The following is a 26,181-nucleotide window of genomic DNA, read 5'->3' as shown; positions in this document are numbered from 1 at the left end:
TGGGATTGAGCAATTGCTTGATATTGTTTCACTGACCGTTTCCTTGTGCATATATTGAGGCACGTTCGAAGAATCTGTGTATATGCACTGAACTTGTTTTTATACGGGTGAGCACATCAGGCTCTCAAAGCAGATAAGAGGATGAGGCTATAATTATGCCATAAATACATTAAAAGACATTGAGGATCTACAGTCATCAATGGAGAATGCCATCCGTGTGTGTATGAGATCTTGCGATTTAAATATTAAAATGAAAGAGTGAGCTGAAGAATTTTGCAGTCATCATCTTTTGTGTATCAGGCATTCGAATCACATTCAAGACTCTTAACCTTGTGTGTAAGATAAAAAGGGCTACAGGAGATGAATTGAGAGAAAGTGAGTGCAGTGAGTTTAGAGAGTAAGACTTGTGGACAATAGTGGGAGTGGCTGACAGTATTCTTTAGTAAAGCAGTTCAGTGTCCTCCTCATGGGAAAGCGCTCATTAGACATTACACCTGCCTGTGTCTTGGCCTCCCCATTAACAATATACACAGCTCAGTGAAGATCCAGCCTCACATCTGATGCCTGTCCTTCAACACCAACACAGCCGGATAAATCTACACTGCTTAAGCATGTAGTTTTTTTTGTACAAGGCCCCACAAAGTATTAAATCACAAATGTCTTTGCATGAAAGAAGTGGCATTTTTAAAAGCATTTATCTAACTGATTAAACTGACATTTTTCTAAACAAAAAAGCATTTTTTGGACATTTTAGTAACTTCAGACGAATTGATTTCTTGACAGCCACTAAAGATCATCTTGTGCCAGCCGAATAATTGTGAAAATAGTAAATTGAATCTCTGGTCTCAGAAGGTTTAGCATCAATTGTTTGTAGATCCCACTTTTTGTTTTTCTGTACAATCTGTAATCGGTTGACATTCAGATTTTAATGTGACTTTAAGTGTTCAAATACTGCCACTGGAAGAGAGATCAAAGAAAGTTTCCTAAACCGGGGTTGTCAATGTCACGATCGTCAGCTGGAGTGCCCATGAACTCCAATAGAGGGCACTCCACTCAGGACTCTGGCATTTTGTGTCCATTTCCCATAATCCCATGCTAACCACCACCAGGTGTTCCCCATTACCACTCCTCTATATATACTGTGTTTGGACTCTCAATCATTGCAAAGTCTTGTTTAGCCAGTCTGACATTTCTGAGAGGTTCCTTGTGTTTATTCCTTCCTTCCTTCCTTCCTTCCTTCCTTCCTTCCTTCCTTCCTTCCTTCCTTCCTTCCTTCCTTCCTTCCTTCCTTCCTTCCTTCCTTCCTTCCTTCCTTCCTTCCTTCCTTCCTTCCTTCCTTCCTTCCTTCCTTCCTTCCTTCCTTCCTTCCTTCCTTCCTTCCTTCCTTCCTTCCTTCCTTCCTTCCTTCCTTCCTTCCTTCCTTCCTTCCTTCCTTCCTTCCTTCCTTCCTTCCTTCCTTCCTTCCTTCCTTCCTTCCTTCCTTCCTTCCTTCCTTCCTTCCTTCCTTCCTTCCTTCCTTCCTTCCTTCCTTCCTTCCTTCCTTCCTTCCTTCCTTCCTTCCTTCCGTGTATTATCTTGGACTGTTGATTTTGATTGTGATTCTCTGCTGCCTGCCCCGACCTCTGCTTGTGACTGTTTATGATTTTGAATATTCCCTAACATACCTGACGCTGTTGTTGATCTCTGCCTGTTTTACCATTCTCTTAATAAAGAACTGCATATGGATCCGAACGTCTCCGACTCTGTCACAGTCAATCTGGGTGTCTCGGAAAAAAAAGGTTTAAGTTGTAAAATTCTACTGAAGATTATTAGTTTCATTTCTACAAACCATATTTTGACCCCGTCGTAAGTCACTGAGAGAGAGAGAGAAATAATTTTTGTCATCGGTCATCCTTTACTCACCTTTGAATTGTTCCAAATCTGAACAAAATTCTTTGTTCTATAGATATTTGGAAGAATGCTTGTGACCAAACAGATTTTAAACACAAAAGATATTTTGAAGAATGTAGGACAGCAAACAGTTCTGGGGCATTTTTTCCTACTGTGGTAGTCACTGGGGTGCAAGAACTGTTTGGTTACAAGCATTCATCAAAATGTATTTTTCTCTGTTCAACCAAACAAAATGTATAAAGATTTGTAACAACTAGAGAGTGAGTAATTCATGACAAAATATTTTTTTGGGGTTAACTGTTCCATTAAACTGTAGTAGATGCTGAGGTAGATGGGATGTTCGCAGTATTTGTGACCACCATGTCATTGTGATTGTGCCATCAATAGGAACATTGTTAGCCAGCAGGGGGGAACCCTTTCCCAGCATACACTTATGTACATTAGGGATAGACTGAATGTCATTAATGCTTTGCTCCTAACAAGAACTTTGAATAGTATAGTAAGACTTAACTTGACAAATATTCACGAACTGGTGAGAAAGAGACAGACAGAGAGACTAAAGAGAGGAGAAAGATGGCAAAATAGTATAATGGACGGACAGAAGCAGGTGGAAAATGATAAGAAAAAAGGACAAAATAGAAGAGTTGAGAAAATTTGAGAAAGACCAACAGATGAAAGTGGAATCTAGCATAAGCTGAATTTTAGATTCAGTCATAGAGAGGAGAAGCCTTGCTCCAGAGTTTCATTTGTTAAAGGTCTAGAGTGGGATTTATAGTGGCCACTAGCGGTGAGTTTGAGAACTGAACCACTCTCTCAGTCCAAACACGACGGTGGTCACCACAGTACAAAAAGGTGTCGTCGGCAGAGACAGCGTTTCTTTTCATGTTGACACAGGGAAGAGATCATACGGGCTTAGAAAGATTGTAGAAGGAGCGATGTCTTATTCATTATAAATAATCATTATTATTTATTATTATATAATATTACATAAAATAAAGGGACTGTGGATTTTAAGTATAAAAAGAAGGATAAAAGTCAGGCCAGAGCTAGGACATGCATTAATTATAAAGACTTTCCTGCAGATACGCGTCAGGACCCGCGTCACCAAAGGTTTAAGCAGAGATATTCATATATAGGCCTATCTATGGAGATACTTTCCTGCAGAGAGACATTGGAGCAAATATTGTCAAAAAATCACACTGAATTGAGGTTGCTTTGATTCGGATCAGTATGTGAGTAACATTGTTTTTAGAACCAAGATATGTTGATGTTGTTGTAATATTAGCTGTGTAATGGTGGATTCACACGATACGCGGCAGTCGCGTTTGTCAGGTTCATCCCTAAGCAGCAAAAGCACAGGCCGCTTTTGGTAATATGTATTAAGGTAATGCAAACATAACGGTTCATTACGTAATGTCTTTATACACCTCTGAAGAAAAAGTTTTGTATATTTTATCGCATTTCTGTCTGATCCTCCTAAAAACCCACATTGATCCTTTAAACCAATCAAAACCAAGGGTGATAGTTCAGCACCGTTGCCCTCAAGCAACAAGAAGAGGAGGTTAAAAGGCAATTCATTCAGTTATTTTCAAAAATATAGTTGAGTAAACGTCCAGTGTATAAGCGAACAAACTTGACTGTGCTGTGCAAAAGTGTACCGGCTTCATCTGCTCCTGCTAACTAGACCTGGAGATTAGATTTGCCGCTCTTTATTACTCTTCAGCCAGTGTCTGGATGTGGTCCTAACATATGATATGTGTCATTCATTTCAGATATTTCATTACAGTCAGTCTGAATGTCACCAGTAAGCATGTGTTATAATTAAACAAATATCCTTTGACTCATATTTACAAAGCGCCTATTAAACTGAATGACAGATGTTATATGAATGTTTTCAGGACCTAGGAGTTAGATTGTACAATGTTTTAGAAAAACCGGTGCAATAAAACAGACAGAACGCGGAGCCCCCTACAGGTAAGACTAATAAAAGACACCAAACTGTTTAATCATAAATGGTTTTTAGTTTGAACTCAGCAAATTGCCTGGAAAACTACAGAGGATGTAACAGTTTGTAGTTATACAAATGAGTTGTGTTAACCTACTTGTGCACAGTAGCCTACCACAAGGTGATCAAAATGGCCATCAAAGTGATAGTTCACCCAAATATTTTAGTTCTGTTATCATGGGGGCCAGTCCAGTTACCAACATTCTTCAAAATATCTTCTTTTGTGTTGCGGAAGAAAGTAATAAGCATTTGAAATGACAAGAGGGTGAGATGATATGATAGAATTTTCGGTGAACTATCACTTTAAGATACCAATTTAGAAATATAGTCATTAAGGTTGGTCCACCATCATAGATCAATTTCATTCTTTTAATTTTTTTAATTACTTTATGATAAAGAGACTTTGTATTATTCAAATAAAGCTACGGACTTAAGTATATTGTGGTAATTCTGTTACAACCAATGCTATTTTGGTTTCTTTATAAATGATCATTTTAAAGTGTATGTTAACGATTAAAACAATAATTTGAATCCATGTGAGGTAAAATGCTGCCCAATATAACTCGTCTCCTTATGGTTTTAGACATTTTTCCAGCTGGTTTGAAACACAGCAAAGTTTTAACATAATTTCTGAAGTTTTGGTTGGGTTTCAAAAGAGGGCTTCTGTAATTCCAAATATTCCTAAACATGGCCCTTTTTAGCTTTCACATCAGCAGAGAAGAGTCATTTCAGATGTTTCCCTTAACACAAGCCTTCTTTTCAGAGAAACGTCTCATATAGTACAACACAAACAAGAATATTTAACATTATTCGCATTTATATCCGTCACATCCTTTTGAATTAAACGCACAGCTGAATGCTAATGTGGGGGAAATCAGTTCACTCTCTTTGGCAATAAACATGTTTAATTGTTTTTAGTAAGTGCTTGGGCAGTACAGCAAAGCATTTTTAAAAATGCTTAGAGAGGCTATAATCAACTGAGTACGATACATACATCAGCAAAACATATCTCTCAGGGATCCAACAAGCAGCACAAAACCAATACACAGTTCAAAACAAACACAAAAAGAGGGAACAATTATATTTACTGTATTTAAATAAACCCAGATCAGGTTACACTAAAAGACGTCCTTCTTTTTCAAGGCAAAAAGAGAACAATTATCATGTAAGATTTTATATTAACAGTTTGAAAATGCTGGATACACACTGTCATCTTGGCATAAAAAACCCTGAGTAACCCGTGAGATCAAGTCACAAAATATATTAAGTTCAGTCAACTTTGGGATTTGATGGATCTCAGAAGAAAAGCCTTGGGGATGTGATCACAATAAATATGACGTCCAGGACATAATCATCTGCAGTTCACTCAGAATTCAATAACTAAAGGCAGTGGAGTGTTGCCCTATTGGCTACTATTCTGAATTTCTAAATTGAGCAATTCCAGCAAGATAACACATGTATAATTACATGTAATCATACAGGTACTGACAATTTTTAAATATAGAGGGCAGAGATTTAAACAGGTTTTTCCTAAATCAGATAAGGACCCCAAACCAATACACTATAACTGACCTGATATGATTCATCACAATTAGTCAAGCAGGGGGGTCCCCTGATACCTCCAGAGTATCATCCATAAACTGGCATGTTGGCTAGCTCGCTAAAAAATGTCCACACACTTCCATAAATAAATAAGTGCATAAACATGCCGGCCTGTTTAAAATGCACATACATGGATATGCTGTGCTAAAAATGGGGAAGTCTGTAAGAAGAGAAACCATTAGTAAAACACAACCTTGACAAAGGTTAGAATTCAATCTCAGGGTTAAAACTGACCTGTTCAAAAATATTATCAAAGAGACACTGTTATTAGTAACTTTCTTGGCTGTGCATTCTCTGCAGAAATGGCATTTCCAAAATAAAGTTAGTACTATGCCTGCACTCCAAAGTACAGGAAAATAGTTTTGTTCTATTTTAATGTATATATCTACATTCTAAGGCAGACTGTAGCCTGGAATTGCCCAATTTATTTATAGTAGAGTGGTACTACAACAGGTTGAGTTTTGAAGCAATATTTAAAGGAAATAAATCGTGGGTTTCATTACAGTGTACTGCATCATCGTGGTTGTTCAGTGAGAATGGTGTGCTCTGCAGAAACTGTGCACAGCACTTGAGCTGATTTTAGGCGATCTGACGGTTAACAGTGAAAGGAGTAAGCAGTCCGAACTACTGTTGTTTGCACTCTGCAGGCTGAGGATCCCCACTCTGAAAAATTAAGAAACAATCTTATTATGGAAGAAAACCGAAGCAGGACAGAAGTGAAAAAGAAGGTAACCAATGGAGTATACATGCATCACATAAAACAGATACATCAGCTGTTGAAAGCACATTTACAGTACACTGAAATATCCCTCTAGGATTTTTAAAGATCAATGATAAAGCTATTAAAGTGATAGTTGAAATGAAAATGCTGTCATGATTTACTCACCTGTCATTTCAAACCTGTATAAATTCCTTTTACCCAGAACACAAAAGATATTTTGAAGAATGTTGTTAACCAGGACCCATTGACTTCTGTCTCCATACAATATAATTAAATGGGTACCGCTGTTGTTTGGTTACCAACACTTTTTTAAATATCTTCCTTTGTGTTCTGCGTTAGAAAGAAAGTCATACAGGTTTGAAACGACGAGAGGGTGAGTAAATGATGACAGAATTAAAATTTTTGGGTGAACTATCACTTTAATCAGGGTAAAAGTATAAGAGCTGATGTGTTAAGCAGGATGATGGGAGTAAGAAAATATGCAAAATGGATAGAAGCACCTTGTTACAAATTCTCTGACATAGCATTCAAGATACATTTTTGCAAGTGGATGAGAAGTGAAAATCCTTGATAACTAATCAAGTCTAACAAACTCATCATCTATTTTCTTGTACTGAGAATTCTGACAAGGCTTTAATGATAGTAAAATAATCGCTTTGGATAATCTTAAAGGGTTGTTGTGGGTATGGAACAGCAGACATAAGGAGAGGAATAAGAACATGGCACTGGAGGAGTGAAAACAACAGTGCCTGTCTGGAATGGACTCATGACATTTCCTTCTTACCTAGAAATGTATGAGGTGCAAATGACTTATGCCTGTAACTAACATTCATCCAAAGAAACAACAGACAGAAAATGAGTAATTACAGAGACTGAGACATGTTGAACAAAGTTATGCCTGTAGTGAAAACACAACAATATTTCTGGCTAATGGCTAAAAAAACACTACACAACCAGTAAAATTTGAACAAACCAGGATTTTAAAATTGTTCTGAACACAAACTCTCACAGAATCACACACCTCATTTGACATATATATACCCTGTAACGAAGTGACAACAGAATTGAAGTACAGGAGTGAATGTCCTATATTATTGTTCTGCTCATAAAGCCATAGTTTATAAACGTTAAATTAAGTTTATTAAAATGGTCAAGAGCCGGTCGCAATATTTCAGTCTCCAATATAACGGTTTATTATGGGCTTGTTCGTGTTCACTGTTTTTTATTGCAAGATCTGCTCCAACTTAAGTCAGTTAACGCATACAGAAGATAGAGATGTCCCTGATGAATTTTTAAACACAAGTAGACACTGTATGTGTTCTAAAATGTTTTTATAACCTCTGAATGAATGGATCATACACACATAAGTGATTTTCTGTGAAATTTGTCAACACGAATGCCTAAAACCAGCAGACTGACACAGACGTTCCACAACAATGTCGTCTGGTCCAGAGTGAAAATCGGGGGGAAATCTGACCAGAAGTTGTGTAGTATATTCCAGCCATAATGCAGAACCTAATTCCAAACTGACCTTAGCATTCGAATCCCCCTCTTCTTCATCATCCTCATCGTCTTGGTCCTAATTCACACAAAAAACAGTTATCATATGCAACAGGAGTACAATAGTACATAAAACATGACCAATATTCAAGTGTAATTTTACAGACACTGAATGCTCCATTCCTCATCAACAATACATTCTGGGTCAACTTACATCCTCTTCACCCTCATCCAGTTCTTCTTCCTCAAACTGTCAAGACATTAAAAACAGATGTAAAATACAAATTCAAGTACACTAAAATATTCAGTCAAACTAATAGATCATGAAACAGGAAGAAGTTGGGTGCAGTTGGTGCAAATAAAGTACATACACTCTCATCATCTTCCAGAGCTTCTCCTGTAAAATACAGAACTGCTCTCGGCACGATTCTTTCCCTGAAGAAATGACCGATTTCAAAATCTGTGGCTAGGGTATACTCTGCGTCCTCATCCTGTTATGAAGAACACACGCACAGGAATCAGCATCATCACTCACAATTGTTCAGAATACCATTATTAACCAAATGAACAGCATTAACTGCTGGGTGGTTATGATAAACTTAAAAGAACAACAAAAAAAACGTACCAATTCTTTATCGGGTGAAACTAAAAGGAGAGAAAAAAAAAAAAGAGCACAGTGGGTGTATTGTCCACCACGAGGAACACCTATCACTATTTAGTCTCACCAGGTTTCTTGGGGTGGTGTCAAGAACCTCTACTATTGAAATGAAAAATCTCGTACCTTTGATGGGGTTGAAAAAGTTGAAAAAGGAGTCATTGGGCACTTGTTTGGTAATGACCCTTGCTGTCCCCCTGCCTTTGTGTTTCTGCTTCTTCTTGATTGTTTTCACAGTCACATCTTTGCCTTTATGCCAATCAATTTCACACCTGCCAACAGGAGGAGATGAAGAATAACAACCTGTTAGCTAAGAGTGAAAAGCTGTCGAGGAGCTGAGCAGATATTGTTTGTGATGAATGACCGGCTCACCCCTCACAGTCGATGATTTCTGGTCCCTCAAATGAAAACGGATCGTCCGTATCCGGCTCTGACTTCATCTTGTATACTTTAGTGAGGATGGTGTTGGTGAAGTATTCATTGGGTTCAAAGTGAAACTCTAATGTGAAACTCTGTAAAAAGACATTTTACATCTATTCAGATCTTAATATGATACATCAGAAAATTAAGTCTGTTTAGATCATAATACATTCACAGAGTGAATGTGTCTCACATTTACAATGCAACCTATGTACAGCACAAACCCTTACCATTGGTGGATCAGGTCCGGAAAATACGACTTTAATATCTTGTAGGTGTTTAAGTATTGGTTCATCATGTTCCTGTTGAGAAAGAGAACATAAGATATTTCTTTTCACAAATTAGAAAAACATTTTGATCATGGTTATGTGTTTTGATTATTAATACATATTTAATTACTGTATTCATAATATAAAAATATATGAAATTGTATTCACATTCATAATGAAGGATACACAGTATTGTCTGCCCATGGTAACGAAGCATGAGCACATATTAAATAATCATTACTGAAAATACATAATTCAACAAAAGAGAAAGTCTATCTTTAATATCGAATGTTTTGCTGGTTCACCTGCAGCATATCACTCAACATATCCACACTGCGGAATATGGTGAGCCAAAATTCTGGAACTCCAGAGGGCTTTTCCTCATTAGCATCCTCTGTTTTTTCTTCTATTGCAGCTTTCTTCTTTAAATCTTCCTGGAAAAAGGAGTCTGGATAAACGTTCTGTTCCTAGAGATTGTTTCTATGTTTGGTGCACAAATGAAACTTACTGCTAATGCTTCTTCATCCTCATGGTCACTCTGCCATTCACACTCTTCATCAGTGGGTTCCACTTTTCCAGAGACAATGTCTCTTCTCTGCAACACACAAGAACGGTTTTGACAGTAAACCACATGACCCTTGCAGAATACAAATGTGAAGAGATGCTTCCCATTTAGCTCAGTTGATTTCAATTGAATAGTTTGTAGGCGATGAGATCTGGTGTTATGTTGGAGTCATAGCCGAGGGTTTACAAACGCGCAAGAATTATGCATGTATTCCTAAATATTATATAAGATGAACCCAACATAAAACGCAAATATGTATTTAAATTGTATAATATAAGATATAACTTACTTTGTCAAATACCGGCTGATAAAGTGCAGCATACTTTCTCTCCAGCTCATGCACCTCCTTGTAAAACTTGGCTTCAATGTGTGTGCTGTTGACCTGGAGATTCCTCAAGGCATTGACTCTTCTTTTCACAGACTTTGGTAAACTGGACAGAAGGAGAATGGGGGGTGGAGAAGTAAGGCATTGTGTGAGCAGATGGGTGTTCACTAATGCACAGCTGGACCGGTGTATTTCCCTGCTCTCTGAGGCCAACAGACGGCTTTAGAGTGAGGGTGTGAGATACAATATCCCTTTCACATCACGTTGTGAAGTGTGCTTCATCTCTGATAATCCAACTCATGAGCTTTAAAAGAACATTACAATATGGTTACGGAGAGGTTATAATCTGGTTTGTGGTCCAGTTGCTAATGCTGTTTATAGGCAGTGGACTGCTTGGTAGGTTGGCGATAAGCATGTGGCAACAGCATACAAATGTCACCCTTAAGATAAAAACCAAGGTTTTATCATAGTGATAGCTCGGATGTAAGTATTTGGCGGTTTAAATACCCATGTGAATCTCACTTGAAGTTTTATAAAAAAGCAAAACTTTGATATATCAGGGAAGTGAATTCTTACATTAATAACATTCCTGCATATTCCTTGCAAATGGCACATGAAAATCTAAATATACCAACCATTTATGTTCTATAAGGAGCCATCTTCACCATTTGTTGGGTATTATTGCTTACGGTTTGCTAGTTTTAATTCACAGAAATCCTACAAAGCATGTTGTCTCTCAAAAACATGCATCCTTTTTTGGCACATACAGTTTGGCTATAAACCCAGACTTTGTATCATAAAACAGAACAGAAAAATGAATGATGTAGTGTTTGTGATATGTTTGGTGTCCAACGGCAGACATCCCTGACTAGAGCAATTTTCAACAACAGCAAAAAAATGTTGTTTGTTCTTTCTGTTGCACAGGGTTCTCTCAAAAAGTAACATTAGTAACAATGAGAAGGAAATGAGCAGCTTTACAATTCTACACAGGAAATATGAGCCATATCCAGCCCGGAAATAAAGAAAAGTATACATAATAGTGTGACCAATCAAAAAATGATTTGCCTGTTACGCTATCAGAATCGAAAGAAATTTAACTATGTGAAGTTGTGGATTTTGTTTTTGAACACAGATTTCTTTATTTACCTCTCCATGATGGAAGCAATTTGTGAGACACTGTCGATTTTGTCCTGAAGAGCTGCCAGTGCCTGTGGGTTTTGCATCGCCTGGTCACTAAGTGTACCTTAAAGAACATGGCATCAACATATAAAGCAAGCACAAATTATAACCCCTGAATGGAACAGTCATCATGGAAACTAAATACTGCTAAAGACCCTTTGACAATTGTCTCCATGAAAATACATGTTTATACTGTGTGCTTTGTTTTCCAAAAACTGTAGTTAATTTCAAAGGAAGGCAAGAAATCATGGTCTGCAACTAACTGTTTCAATTTTGTGGTTTCAGATTAAATATGGTTCTCAGTAGGACTGCGAGATTGCACAAATATCTAACAGACTTTTCCATTAAATCTTTGGCAGTGCTGTGCTGAAGCTTCATAAAACTTTTACACTGAAACGTTATACTGGCTTTTGTGAGAGCAGCGCATTAAAAAGATATTCTACAAGCCTACAAATAAAAACAACATCTCTTCCAGCTCATAAATGTGTCAACATTTCAAAAGCCAACACAAGTTATGCTCAATCCAAACAATTAGTTGTTTTACAAAGACTATTACAAGAAAAAATAGTTTGTATACCTTTGGCTTCACTGTCACCATCCATGATACCACAACGCCAATATTCTGTGTGTAAAAACAAAAGTTAGTATAAAAGAATGTTTTTTTGTGAAGCTTAGCTAAAATACTGTTTGTTTGCTTTTTAGTGAAACTATAATTATGTAAATATAACGTACGATGACGTATAACACATACAGCTACAGTGTTAAAATAACTGCCCAATAAGGGTTTTATAGATGGCTCGCCCTTAAAAACGTACTAGTGACAAAACTTATGGCAATCTTAGTTTCTGCAGTGATATCACTTACTACATTGTTTGGTATTACAGTAAAACTGTGTAAACGGTGTTTGAACAAAACAACACATATAGGCCAGGTTCCACAGACAGGGATTACGTTAAACTAAGACTAGGCAGCCGCCTTAGTTTCTTAAAAGAGTAGTTTACTTCACAATTTTCCAGTTTACTTTAAAAACAGTACTAGGTACTAGTGTACATCTTGAGAAAAGACAATGGTGCTGACATAACTGAAATCAACCTGCAATAACATATTTTAAAATAAGAGCTCATACTTAAGATTTAAACCGGGCAACAGATTACAAACAAAATGACACACATTAAAAACGTATTTTTACATGGTTTGAAAAAGTCCCGTATTTATTATAATTGTACACATCACTAGGAGTTATGATTTCAGAAAACAAGATCAATTTGTGGAAATCATGCTTACCATAATAAATGTATAAAAGGCAAACCCAACCACTCCTTCTTTTAAACAAACGGTTAGCCTAATTTTAAACCTAACTATGTTTAGCGGGTAGCAACCGATATTTTGCCCTTTACAGAATAACTTAAAGGCACAAACAGACGTGTTTATGTTAACGCCCATCAGAGTTTCTGCGCGGTGGCAGACTAGCAGCTAACACGCTAAACTAGCCGCAACAGACTCAAACTCACTTCACAGTTCGCATCCTCTCCACGCACGCAGTTAGGATTAGGGCACACAAACAATCACTTAATAGGTTCCACGAATGATGGAGGGGGTCATAGCAGTCACGCTAACCCCCCTCCCACCTCCAGGCCGGTTAGAGAGTCTCCAGTCGAAAAGTCAAGCTGAAGAATGGGGTGAGTGTAAATGCCACCACTGCTAGCAAGCTAACACACCGCTAACGTTACCAAAAAAACTCCGTCATCAACTCATAGACAACCACCAGACAACTATGGTCTTGGGGTCTGACTGTGTCTGTTCTAGTAAGGGTTACTGGTTGCTTATCCCGAAGCTGTAATATCGTATAATAGTCACTTATCAAAACAAAGATGTCATGCAGTCAGGGCAAAAGCAGCACATAATACCAGATATACAGATCTAGTGGGACACAATCAAATCCACTTAACAGATCGTTTGTTTGATGCAAGCTATGTTAAATGTAAATGACGTGTTTTAATATGAAGGTTTTATTGGGGAAGACTGCTGGTCTTACCTGGATCAGCGGGTGTCGTTCAGCTGATGGACTCGGCAGTAAAGCTGGAGCGCATTGGTCTGGTAACACCCCTCCTCGGTGAAATCCGAACCTACGTAGCGCGGGCTCTGTCTCAAAATGTCATGAGCTGCCCACATAGACAGCGTTTTACAGCCATGTGTGCCCATGTAACAGAGACTTTTGATCATTATAATGGTGCCGTATGTGGGATGTTATATGGCAGACGGGAATCAATAAAACGAGTACCGCCCAAAACACTAGACAAAGGCTAATTTAAATTAGATCAATGATAAACATTAAAAAGCATATGGTTCAGAATGTTTTTGTAATACAAATCCTAAAACCATTTTAAAACATAAAATTAAAACCTTTTTTTCAGCAGAGATATTTTCTGATTTAAAAAAATCTGCCATGGAACAAAAATATTATTTTATTCATATACAGTACCATGCCTGTTAGTACCGAAAAGGACTTCAAATAATGTTTTAGTATAACAAAGGTATGATTTTGTTTGTGTGGGGACTGTGAAGTGTGTTAATGTCTGTAGATGTTTGAATACTGGACTAGAACGGTATAAACAAACCTGTACAAACAAAGTTGAGCCCTTATTGGAATATTGAAAAACCTTAGAAAATCATAAATTAATTCAGAAATACATTGGATCGAAAAGTTTGCCAACACTTGCAGGCCAAAATGACTTAAACATCCAAGTTATTAGAGAAAGGCATAATATATTACGCAAAATTATTTTTATTTTGATATTCAAGTTCTTATAAAGAGTATAATAATAACAATCACTGGTTCCTCCTATGTGTGCCCCTTCTTCCTTTTGTGATAAAATTGCGAACCCCTTCATTGCATGTCCCTTCATTCCTTTATAAATCTTGGAAAAGATGAATCATCGACTTATTCGTAAACATTTTACCAAAGATGCTTACTTCCACAGCCAGATTTTTCAAAGACAGGTTTGAATCAATATTGAAAACACTGAATGTTCGATCCGTCTCCACATTAACAAGCTAAACAGTCGATAACATTTCTAATAAACCGTCAAAATGCAATTTGGAAATATATGATATCCTCATATTTTGTTCTGGTGTGTGTGTAAAAAGAACACGATACAAAGTATGTACCCTTGTATCATAGTCATAAAATAGCTACAAAGCCCCAATCGCAAAGTATCAGAAGTAAATGACAACCTTCCGATCATGATCAGACGGAAGAAAACTTTGCAAGAGTTTAGTGGCAAATATGTAGATGAGGTCTGCCTTTTTTTAACAAACACAAGAAGACAAGTTCACAAAAGACACAATGGGCGGATCGCAGGTTACATAAAACTCAATGTGTCATGTTTTCAGCTCCCGTTTTGGGTTGACTGGAGGTATTCATTGTAAAGCTTCTCCTGAGCCTCGTAAAGTTTGTGAAGCTTCTTGGTCAGTCCCTTACTGAGCTCTTTCCCCTCAGCGTCATGTGTTGGGAAGCCCTGTTGGTGTGAAGATCAACAGACATACCTTTAACATTTCTCGATTAGTGATTAAAAATGTATAGAGAACCATTCACTGTTGTTCAATAGTCAACTTGAAATGGATCCAAAAATATACAGTAATGTAAATATACAATAGTGTATCCTATGCACAGGAGACTATAAATAGTTTGTATTACCGTTTCATTAAAGCTGGAGTACTTGTCGGTTTCTGAGCGGAACATTTCACTGGGTTTAACCTTCATTTTTGCAAGCTTTGCCATCTATCAAAAAATGCACAAATTAAGAACAACAATTCTTCAAAACAATAGAGCATTAACAAGAACACACTTCTCTGAGGGCTCTGTGCTAATCACCTCTTGTTCTTGTTTTTTCCTGGCAGCCTCCTCTTTTTTCTTTTTCTTTTCCTCTTCCATCTTAAAACACAATAAAGACTTCTTTCTTTACATTATTACAAAACAATTCCAAATCAACGTTCAACGATAAAGCTGCAGTCCATACATATTTTTATTCCCAAATATAATTTCGTGATAAACCAACAGGTAATTCCCTTTAAAGGAAAAGTTCACCTCAAAATCTAAATTGTGTTATTTTTTACTCACCCACATGACGTTCAACAAGTTTAGACCTCCCTGACGTCTTCGGAACACAAATAAAGATATTTTAGGGGATATCCGTGAGATTTCCAGGCCTCCTCATAGACATCACGGTTATAGTTGTTGTCAAGAAAAGCACTAAAGACATTGTTAAATTGGTCCATTTGCTCAAAGTGCCTCAATTGAATTTTTTCGAAGCCACAAGAATATTTTATATGCGTAAAACAAATCAAAATAACTGCTTTGATCGATATATTCTTTTCTGTCATGTCAGTCTATGGTGTGCATTCACAAGAGCATGTCGCAATGCACATTCGGTTTGAGAATATATTGATTAAAGTCACTTTAAACGGATGGAGCAATTTAGCAATGTCTTCAGTACTTTTCTTGAGCTTGACAACAACTGTTACATGATGGTGATGAAGAGGCCTGGAACTCTCTCGGATGTCACCTAAAATATCTTTATTTGTGTTCCGAAGATTCCGGGAGGTCTTAAAACATGTTGCGAGTCATGTGGGTGAGGAAAAAATAACTCAATTTTGATTTTGAGGTGAACTTTTCCTTTAAACAAAAACACTGCTTCTCATGGACTGGATCATGGAGTTATCTTGAGCGATCTGAAGAATGTGTGAAAAGCAGATTGTGTGCACAGAAGGCAGTAATTTAAAGAAGGTAAAACAATGAAACAGTGAAACTTGACTCCTTGCATTTTATTCTAAAGGCCGTCATTTATACTGACAGCTGAAAAGGCCTTAAATACATTTTTAATGACCAGCTTTGCATCTGAAACATTTCTTTTGTGCTGCTCAAGATCCTAAGGAGCTTTTTTCCATAAACAAAAAGAAACCTATCACCTTACCATAGCGTAGAGGTAACTAAGTAAATGTAATCTAATCAGACTGATACACCTTCAGAGGTAAACCGTGTAGGTTTTTGTACAATACCAAATACAGAATAAATCAATTAAAACCTTTTAATGCCATGAACAATATTCCCTTAGTAATTCTGCATTACCTTTTTCTTCTCCTCTTTCTCTTTCATAAGTGTCTCTTTGTCCACCAGCTTCACCCCCGTTGGAAGTCCTTGAAAAACCACAACATCATTTAAATGAAGATTTGTTTAGACCCTTAATATCATGGCAGTTCTATTTCTTGTCTTTACCCTCACGATCCTCTAGTCGAACACCAAGCTCGGGTAAAATGTCATCACGTAAAACATCACAGAGCTGCAGCAATTCTGTCACTGAGACACAAAGTTTTTCAGTTAATTCTCTATTCGGCAAAGAATTGGTGCAAGAAAAGGTGCAATTTGCAAATAGTTGTGGCAACAGTAACATCTTTCAAAGAGAAAAACAAATGATAAAAGAAACATGCATCGCAGTAATAATTCATTAAAAAACAGTACTTGAGCTCACATTGAACTGTTTTTCCAAATGCACAGAGCCATTTACCTTTTTTCTCTATTGCAATTTTTCTAACATCTCCCCTGAACTCTGAAAGCATTGTCAAATAGGGCATGACTGTGCTTTCCAGCTAAAACAGCAATTAACAATAGATTAGAATAGAGTCTTTATGGAGTGCAGCGATCCACATAAAAGCACATATTTAATGGCATGGCTTTGTTACAGTGATCAACAATGAAATCTTTAATGAATTAAAAACATGATACGAGTAAAGTTACTTACATCGGCATTCTGGCCCGTTCCTCCAACAGGGAAGCCGATGGGCTCAGTTCCCTCGATTGCTCCAAATATCTGTCAGTAAATAAAAAGAGCTTTAGAAAGCACCCCAGTCCTCATCCATTCCTTCAGTTAATGTGCGTACCTCCTGTCTCATACAGATTTCATTTAGCAATTTGTGGAGAATTAGAGCGGTTACATTAACAACAGTTCATTTTCAACCACTAAACTCACCGCATCAAGGTATTAATTATGTGAAAGGTAGTTCTGTATTACAATGTTTTCAAATGACTGTGATTTTTTTGTAATGACAGGTGGCACGCTACCTTAAGCATGTCGGTCAAATATAGGGCAATGCTCTCAAGCAGCATGCGATTGGGCGGCAATTTCACACTCCTTCTGGCTGCCATATATGTGTTACTCTGACCGACCAGAGCCCTCATCTCCTCCAGAGCCGAGCGAGTGTCCATGTTGTCACACAGCGCCTCATGTACTGCCGCTTTCTTCTCATAAAAGCTACACAAACACACAGTGAGAACGGTATTGAGTAATAAAGCTTTAACCGTAGCACCGTGATTTTATTTCTGAGAGAAAGACCTTGTTTTGTCACCATTTATTGAGTTCAATCTCTTCAGCTTCCCATTTTTCAAACTGGCCCGTGATGTCAGTAGGGCTCCTGAGAATATCCTTTACATTAAGAAAGAATTCCTATGGAAAAAACATTTTTATTACTTGTATGAACAGAAATTTACTTGTATTTAAACTAGAAAACTAAATTCCAAGTACAATGTTTTCTATACCAAAAACATTAACATATTGACAAACTCAGAAACTGTTAATTTTACAAGTTAAGAAAATACATTAATTATTACAACATTATTTATTGGTTTTAAGCTTCATAAATACTGGAGTTTTTATTGCGTAATATTTTCACACCACAACAGCCTGATCAGGTTTCAAATGTAATATGAATCTTTAATATGAATATTAACAATTCATACAGCTCATCTTGAGTTGTATATATAAAGCGTTACTTTAGCCACCCGAATTGAGTTAGGAGGATTACACTATAATTGCATCATCTTCTAATAATGTGTCTTGATTTTTACAGCCTTCGGAGGCACACCGGTTCAGCTAAAAAAAACACAGTGTGCCTCATTAGATTCTAACCCCAAGTTCGGGTGAGGCTGCTCTAAAAAATATTGTGTGTAGGTCAATTACAGGTAACCTTTTCATACTTTCCATGCAGATGGCTGCCTGTTAGTTTCAGGCACATTTGGAGCTCTGCCCATGTTATATTCCTTGGTGACAGAGTAATTGATAGGTGGAAAGAAGCGCAAGACAGAATTAATGTGCCTTGAAGGACACCCCCTATACTCTGACCTTCCACATTCTAATAAAAATCAAGATAAGAGCTTATGAGAATTCTGTATATGGATAACTGTCAGTTATTACACTTGGACAGAGTATGAATTTTGGGTAATTTATCCATCACCTCTTCTGTCTGGTTTTTCTGGGTCACTCACATTTATGAACCGCTCATACTGGATGGCTGACTCCATGGTGTTGTTGGAGTAATCCAATGTATCTTTCCAGGAATGCATCAGAAAGGCCAAACGAAGCTGTCTTGCTAAAACATGAAAATAACACAGACGAACAACGTTTAAACTTTGACTTTCTTTTGCAGATTATTATTAGTAGGAATATTAAAGGGAGCTCATAGATATACACAAACACAGATGCAAATGTCTTTGTGTGTAATGCATGTAATGGTCTGAAAAATATATAATCCTGATAAAATACCTTTGTTCTTAGCCAGGGCATCTTTGATAGTAATGAAGTTCTTCAGAGATTTTGACATCTTGCATCCTGCAATGGTCAGGTGACCTGTGTGCAAAAAATATCGCACCCAGTGATCATTCTCAAAGTAAGCCTGTAAAGAAGAACACAAAATATGTAACATATCAGGATAACAGATAGACATATAATACATTAATTTAATATAATCAATCTTCACTTCAGATTAGTTTCTTTAGTTCTAATTTCACAGAAAATAAACTGATTCTACAAACAGCAACAACTTGTAACTTTCTCACCTCAGATTGCGCCAACTCATTGTCATGATGAGGGAAACGCAGGTCAAATCCTCCTCCGTGGATGTCCATAGACTCTCCCAATATGGATCCAGCCATTGCTGAACACTCTATATGCCAACCTGGTCGCCCCTTCAAAGAAATCATGAAATTTATATGAAGTGTCATACATTTAAAACACTTTGTCATATTATACTAAATACAATAGCTGTCCATTCACACAGTTCGGATGTGTAACTGCTCACCTTTCCCCACGGGGAGTCCCAGGATGGCTCACCAGGCTTGGAGGCTTTCCACAGCGCAAAATCATTCTGTGATCTCTTTTCACTCAGTCTGTCTGCAGATATACTCAAGTCTCCTGCAAAAATTTGAAAGAGAGAAAAAATATTCTCTCTTTAAAAGATACATTCGGAGAAGATGAAGAGAAGAGAAGCCATTATACATCTTTTCCTAATGATGCGTTATACAATAGATAATTGTAGCTCATTGTATCTACTTTTAAAAATTAGAACTATAAAAATATCTGTCATATCTACCCCATCAGCATGTATGAAGACATTTATAAAGGTAGCAATTATGATTAGTTGCCATGGCAATTATTCACAATCAAAACTAATACGTCAAAAAATTACCCTGAATAAGTGAAAGAAAGTCTATGCTTCGTGGTCCTCCAATCTCATTTTATTGAGTACCGTGAATGACTCTAACCACATGCTGCTTTATTACAGCTGCAATGATGCGAACCTATTCACATCCTATGATAATAAAACCGAGGCAGAGTTTGGTTCCAAAATGAGATAACATTAAAAAAACATGATTTAAAAACAGTTATCTCATTTTGTTCCAAACTCTTCAGATATAGATCGAGGACATGTAGCAATAATAGCTGCTATTGATTCCTTTTCTCTGAACTGTACCTTCTCCTTCTTGAAGAGCTCTCTGATCTCCAACGGCTTCTGGTACCAGCTTGGCATAAGAGTGATCAGGACAGGCGTCGAACTTCGCAGTGTCAAAATAGACAGATCCATTTGACTCATATCTGGTGAGAGAAGACCGAACAAAAAGAAATGTGGGCATGGGTTTTATAGTCTGAAATATTAAACCGATCCATCTAACCCAAAGATGACAATTCTGCACTTACCCATAACCGTTATCCACAATCTTTTTGACAAATGCCACGATCTCTGGAACGTACTCGCTGACCCGTGTGAGGACATCAGCGGGGAGGACCTGTCAATCAAACACTTAGACGTTTGACAAACACATTCATGTGAATTTTAAATGGAACATTTTTAAGTTGTTTTAAAGACTCCTGAGATAATGAGTACTTGAATGAAACGCGTGAGATCAAAATTAAATAATACAATTTCCTTTTTATAAATTTGGGTTTACTCTTTCAACAACTAAGTAAAATACTTATATAATGCATTTACATACACGCCCTTCTATCTGCATACTGAGCTTGCGTTTTGAGATACAAAGCTTGTTTGCATTCCATTTGACTTTGTAGAATAAACGTTTTGTTTTCTAAAAAGTCCCAAAATGTAAATTAAAAACATTACATAATCTAAATAAGTTGTAACAAAATAAAAATGTGTGAACAACTCAATTTTGACAAAAATCCCAAATAGAACCTTTAGGTGACGACATGTTACTTAATTTTACAGAACCATGACTTGACTCACATTAAGAGCTTCCATGTCTTTATGAAACTCTCCCTCCCAGAACTTCGGCAACAGAGAGAAGATTGAATTTTCTGTCACCTGACTCCCGAACTGAGCGTCTAACCATTCAGACAAAAGATCTTTGGCTTCCTCCAATAAGACCTAAAGAAAATCATTAACACAGAAAAGAAGACGACAAATATAATTCATGCACAGGAACATTAAAATAAAAGTTTACATTTTCAGACCACCTCATAATATATCTGATATACAGTTAGCAGTACTAAATAAATTTAAAGGGGGTCATATGACACGGATACAATTAATATTATTGTTTGTTTTAGATGTAATGCAATGTGTATACATGATTTAAGATGAAAACAATTTGTACTTTCCACATACTGTGCAGTTCGTATCTCTTCTTCGCCCCGCCTCTCTGAGACGTGCAATCTTTTACAAAGCTAATCACCCTGGAAAGCAGTGCTGTTATTGGCCAGTTAACCAGTGGGTAAGCTTTCACTTTTAGATAGAATGCATCTTTTGTTTCCGACGCTTTCATTTTTGCAATTTTACATGTGTAATACATGCATGGGCAACTTATAACACTAAAGACACAGAACAACACGTATTCGCACCATATGACCCTTTTAAGCAACTTAAAAAAAGGTTGAATATATGCGTCACTGAAGGGTGTATATAGGGTGAATAGTTGATCGATTTTTGCATCTGCACGGAGCTTAATATTTCACATGACCTGATCGAACACAATAAGGTACATTAAGACAACATGCATCATGTACCTCTGCTTTATTCTGAATGGAAGCATCCTGAGCTTTACTCTGTACTGCCTCCTGCAGGGGACTCAGGGCAGCATGCACTGCTGCGTCTAGCCTCTCCAGCATCTGCTTCTTATCTGGATCTGTAGTCTCAGCAAGCTTGACTTTAAAGGGCTAAAAACAATACAAACAAATTACCAACGTTAGCACAACGTAGAGAAGAAAGAGATAAAAGCTGCAACACTTAATAAAAGGCCACTAAAGTGTTTGAGGTCACCATTAGTTTCACTTTGTGGTTGCCTTGTGAGCTGCTTATATTACTTAAATAATTTGTTTTCATTAGTGAATGGCATGCAAGTACTGCCAGTACTCTAGGCAGGTTATAAGGTAAGTTTAAGCCTAACCCTGAGAAGGAAGTATTTTTAGTACTCCATTGAAACATCTGCTTTATGAAAGAATGAGAATAGTTTCATGTTTTGCTCACTGTTCTGGCTGTTAATACATCCTGCAGTATCTTAGAGGCACTGGGCTTCTTTGCTGTGTACTGATCCAGCAGGTGCTTCTGTCGGGCTCTTTTGATGATCTGAGAAGAAGAGGTCCCACTGAACTCCTCGGTACCATTTTATATAAACAATTTATATTTAAGAAAAGAGTCAGATTTTGTCCAAGTGCTGTTCTTACCTTGTCATCAATATCTGTTATGTTCATGCAGTAGTAGACATCATATTTAAAATAATTCTTCAGTATTCTCCGGAGTATATCAAAAGAAATGTATGATCTGAAAGGACAAAGAGAATGAATCCTCATACAGTGAATCCCTTCATAAATTCTAAGAAATCTACAGGACAACCTTGTTGCTGCATGGGTCTTGTAAATTGTTCAATCTCTTCATCATGAAGCTACAATAAAATGAGACTGCAATGCAATTTAATTTACAGCTTCACATACTGAATACACATAAACTGATGGAATGTCTGCTTCAGCCTTTTCAATGACTATGTGTTTTGTTAAAGAGGCTGTTTAGAGCAGCTTTTGTGCATTGAAAACAAAGAGCTCTGATAAAGAACACTGTGAATGGATGGGGAATATGTCACCTGGCGTGGCCCATGTGGGAGGCATCATATACTGTAGGGCCACAGCAATACCACAAAACTCTGTTTCCCTTCTGTGGTACAAACACCTCCTAAGGCATAAAATAAGACGAGAACATTCGTTTGTGGAAATATTACAACATCTATACAACATAATTTTTGATTGTTTAATATTTTCGCTAGTTCAATTGTGCTTGCACGGGACTTCAGTTTACTTCGGTAAATTTAACATATTAGACTGATATTCATGATCATTTCTAGTACCTTGGTTCGTGTAAGACTGTTATAGAGACGGAGCTTTGAAACACCTGTTCCTTCCGGTGGAGACCAAGGTGGCTGCACCCGCTTTCCCCTTGCTGAAAGACAAAAGAGAGTTTCACCATTATGACATCATATATACATTTCACTGTGTTAGGTGATTTAATACTATAGATCAGCAGTTTTAAAACTGGGGGCCACTGATTTTGTGGGATTTTATATATAGAAATGAAAAAAATACCCACCAACCAAAATAATTGATGTTTCAGCATTTTATAATGTTTTTGGTTTAATTACAATTTTAAGTTTAAGATTATAAGTATTTATTTGGGGGCTGAAAAGCAATGCAATCTAGACAAAGGGGGCCTTAGAACGAACAAGTTTGAGGACCTCTCCTATAGAGTAACCCTACAACTGCAATAAATAAATATAAATATCCAAAAACCACGTGTGAAGGCAATAGGTCCACTATGGTATTGCACTCCTGCTGCAAAAGTGTATAAGGGTTTTTTCTTTCAATCAGAAAACATATATAAATGAAGCAAACACACACAATGTGTGAACCAAACAATAGAAAAACAAAGCCATGGAACTTTCTCTTCCAGCCGTTTAAAACCACAGACTCCTCACCTGTATTTTATGCCATTCTTTTTCTGTCTGAAACCAGTTCTCTTGTTATGACTGTACACTTGTCCATTCCCTGTCAAAACTTTCACTCATGCGATCTAAAATAGCAACCTACTCACATCCATACATGCAATTAAAACCGAAGATGTCCCAAGCATATGCAATACTCTCTAAAATATGCACCACACACAAGAAACCACAATGCATCTACATCCTACACGCATGCACACCGTGACCCTGACTCCAAGGGGCAGAAATTCTGTCTACTCACTGATGCATTCTGGGGTCTGGTCATTCATTTGGGGCTTGAGAGCAGCTATGTGTTTGTACCAGCGCAGGGCGTGGACATGGCGCTCGGACGGGGGCCCGCAGAGAAGCAAAAACGCTTCTGTGTCCGCCTGCGATGGCCCGTAGCCGGCCAGGTAACTGCGGCTGCTCAAGTACTCATTCAAAGCCTCAACCCTGCGAGTAGCATCACTTATGTGCAGTAAGAAGCCATAATCAAAGGCTGGAGAAACAGAAGGGTAGAGACACACATAAACACACAGAGATGCAGACATTAGAAAAGAAATGTACGGCCCCCTGAAACAAGGGACTATGATGGCACATGCAATCTTTTTTTGACCCTGTTCCTCTGAACCCTGCAGTTCACACAAAACTGTACCACAATTATTGTGAGTCATGGGTTAATAACAGGCGGTAACAGAAACTGTTCATATTTCATAATTGTCTCATGACATCCAACAAGACAAGCACCATATATAGAAATTCAAAGCCCTCGATACTCATCATAAAATTCAAGTTGATCACAAAAAAGGATTTATGCTTTTACAGAATATGTTTCATAGCAAACATAACCGTAACGATGTAAATATCTGTCATAATGACTGATGAGCAACAATGGGAGTCAGATTGGTCAAAGCTGAAATTGTCATTCTCAATATGTCACTGCAGCGTATCTGTCAAACCCGTGTTCAAAGACATAACGCATTTGAACAATAACGTTTCCGTACAATGTTGCTCACTGTGCCACATATAACATGTACGTCAATTTTATTAAAAGGAATACCAGATTAGGAAAAAACAAATATTAAAATATAACGAAACAGCTGCATGTTTGACCAGGACCTGCAATAATAATGAGCCACTTTACTGTAAACAGGCCTGCCAGGAAACGCGCTAACATTAACAGTATGTAATATTACTGTAAGTCTGCAAGCGAACGCAGATGGAAAAACAGAGAAAAGTTACCTGTACCTTCAACGCTTGCCATTTTCCTCTATCTGATGCAACAATAACGTGTCCGGAAAATCAAAATGAACCACAAGACACACGGAGTCAATGCGCCGGTGAGGGTTTTACTGATCTCTAAACTGTCTGCTTGCATTCCTTGTGTGTCTTATGATCTACAGATCGACGGGATTTTAGAATATACTTCCGGTACACGTTAAATTCCCACTCTTTCAAAATTAAAGACCCTATTTCAGTAAAAAGCCTTTTTCACGATTCGGTGAATTTGACTTCCGTATAGTTCGACGGAGGGTGTCGCTACCCGATCCGTCCCGGAAACACGATTTGTACGGCGCATGCGCGAAACGACGTCACTTCCGGTCTGAAATCAATCGAAACACTTTACGGCAGTTTCGGGTATTATTTATAATATAATTATTATTATGCTTTACACTCGCCACCCGATACGCCCACTGTGTTTTTATAGATTTTGTATTACATTTATTAATAAGTGTATTTATTATATCTGTAGGCCTATACGTTTATTTTTTCTTAATGTGTTTCTTAAGCTGCTTTGAGATATTTCCTGGCTTGTTAAATTGTTGCTGCATTATAATGCCTGTTTGTTATAAAAAATAACTACTAAAATTGGCATAAATTCACTTTGTTGAATTAAATAAATGGTCAAATTAAACTGAATTGTTTAAATTCTCTAGACAGACTTTGGAAAATACAGATGTGTTTCTTTCATTTAATTTTCTAAAGAGGGTTCTACTTAACTGTTCTAGATTGTTTAACAAATGTCTGCATTAAAGAAACACACAGAATAAAGTTATATATGCATTGATTCAATTTATTCATACATTTGTTCTATTCCTAACTCACACACACCCTCTCTCTCTCTCTCTCTCTCTCACTCACTCACTCACTCACTCACTCACTCACTCACTCACTCACTCACTCACTCACTCACTCACTCACACACTCTCTCTCTCATCCACACACACACACACACTCTCTCTCTCTCTCTCTCTCTCTCTCTCTCTCTCTCTCTCTCTCAATCACTCACAATCTCTCTCACTCACACACTCTCTCTCTCTCTCAATCACTCACACTCTCTCTCACTCACTCACACACTCTCTCTCTCACTCACACACTCTCTCTCTCTCTCAATCACTCACACTCACTCGCACATACACACACTCACACACTACATTTCTCATTGTTGAACATAGCATTGACCTTTAGGCCTTGTTCATCAACACAATATGACAAAAATGTTTCCATGTCTTCTTGGTAGTAAAATATAAACAAAAAGTCATCCTTCGCCTCAGAGAATTGACCCCCCAGGAGGTTCTTGATGGCATTTTGTCTATCACCCCTGTTCATCTGCAAAAAGGCCGGCTCCGTCACCTCCCCACGGAATAAGTGTCTGTGATTCTGTACCCAGTCCCACGCTGTATTTAGGTCTCGCACAATGGTTGGGTCCTGCACCTATTGAAGTAAGTGAAGTTTATGT

At 37.5% G+C, this 26,181-nt stretch overlaps 2 protein-coding genes across 10 annotated transcripts; both read right to left on the bottom strand.

Moving 5' to 3' along the window:
- Positions 1-3,894: 3,894 nt before the first annotated feature.
- Positions 3,895-13,372, bottom strand: nap1l4b (nucleosome assembly protein 1-like 4b). 6 transcript variants are annotated; one of them, XM_079468730.1, is made up of 15 exons: positions 13,167-13,355; positions 11,709-11,753; positions 11,099-11,195; positions 9,917-10,058; positions 9,571-9,657; positions 9,368-9,496; positions 9,024-9,095; positions 8,746-8,885; positions 8,500-8,645; positions 8,344-8,363; positions 8,090-8,209; positions 7,933-7,968; positions 7,750-7,797; positions 7,003-7,040; positions 3,895-6,160 (listed from the first exon to the last, which is right to left on the bottom strand). In XM_079468730.1, the coding sequence occupies exons 2-14, from the start codon at positions 11,731-11,733 to the stop codon at positions 7,029-7,031; spliced, it is 1,074 nt and encodes a 357-aa protein (XP_079324856.1). In that variant the 5' UTR covers positions 11,734-11,753; positions 13,167-13,355; the 3' UTR covers positions 3,895-6,160; positions 7,003-7,028. The 6 variants fall into 6 exon arrangements, with proteins under 6 accessions (XP_079324856.1, XP_079324853.1, XP_079324855.1 ...); XM_079468731.1 differs by having other exon boundaries at positions 4,786-6,160; positions 12,643-13,187; XM_079468732.1 differs by lacking the exon at positions 13,167-13,355 and adding an exon at positions 12,416-12,614 and having other exon boundaries at positions 4,786-6,160.
- Positions 13,373-13,882: 510 nt separating this feature from the next.
- cars1 (cysteinyl-tRNA synthetase 1) lies at positions 13,883-24,986 on the bottom strand. 4 transcript variants are annotated; one of them, XM_079468689.1, is made up of 23 exons: positions 24,690-24,832; positions 23,704-23,940; positions 22,812-22,903; positions 22,551-22,639; positions 22,138-22,234; positions 21,941-22,039; positions 21,481-21,630; positions 20,702-20,842; positions 20,158-20,246; positions 19,934-20,055; positions 19,262-19,374; positions 19,020-19,148; positions 18,727-18,856; positions 18,450-18,553; positions 17,534-17,631; positions 17,250-17,439; positions 16,930-16,998; positions 16,696-16,777; positions 16,407-16,487; positions 16,260-16,327; positions 15,006-15,065; positions 14,829-14,912; positions 13,884-14,649 (listed from the first exon to the last, which is right to left on the bottom strand). In XM_079468689.1, the coding sequence occupies exons 1-23, from the start codon at positions 24,703-24,705 to the stop codon at positions 14,521-14,523; spliced, it is 2,469 nt and encodes an 822-aa protein (XP_079324815.1). In that variant the 5' UTR covers positions 24,706-24,832; the 3' UTR covers positions 13,884-14,520. The 4 variants fall into 4 exon arrangements, with proteins under 4 accessions (XP_079324817.1, XP_079324815.1, XP_079324816.1 ...); XM_079468691.1 differs by lacking the exon at positions 23,704-23,940 and having other exon boundaries at positions 13,883-14,649; positions 24,690-24,986; XM_079468690.1 differs by lacking the exon at positions 23,704-23,940 and having other exon boundaries at positions 24,684-24,807.
- Positions 24,987-26,181: the final 1,195 nt, after the last annotated feature.

The sequence above is a fragment of the Barbatula barbatula genome (genome assembly GCF_947034865.1).
Source record: "Barbatula barbatula genome assembly, chromosome: 1".
In the NCBI taxonomy this organism is placed as follows: Eukaryota; Metazoa; Chordata; class Actinopteri; order Cypriniformes; family Nemacheilidae; genus Barbatula; species Barbatula barbatula.
Note: the sequence above shows the minus strand (reverse complement) of the source record. Positions and strands in the feature narration are given on the sequence as shown.

Bases quoted from the DNA above. Each gene is read 5' to 3' on its own strand.
- cars1 (XM_079468689.1), bottom strand. The intron at 17,440-17,533 runs GTGACAAAACAA...GTGTTTGTGTAG, and splicing joins GAGATTGAACTCAATAAATG to CTTTTATGAGAAGAAAGCGG. The intron at 14,913-15,005 runs GTGATTAGCACA...ATTTTTTGATAG, and splicing joins GGAAAAAACAAGAACAAGAG to ATGGCAAAGCTTGCAAAAAT.
- nap1l4b (XM_079468727.1), bottom strand. From the start codon at position 11,733: ATGGATGGTGACAGTGAAGCCAAAG. The intron at 11,196-11,708 runs GTATACAAACTA...ATGTTCTTTAAG, and splicing joins TGGTGACAGTGAAGCCAAAG to GTACACTTAGTGACCAGGCG. The intron at 7,798-7,932 runs GTAAGTTGACCC...TGTGTGAATTAG, and splicing joins TGGATGAGGGTGAAGAGGAT to GACCAAGACGATGAGGATGA.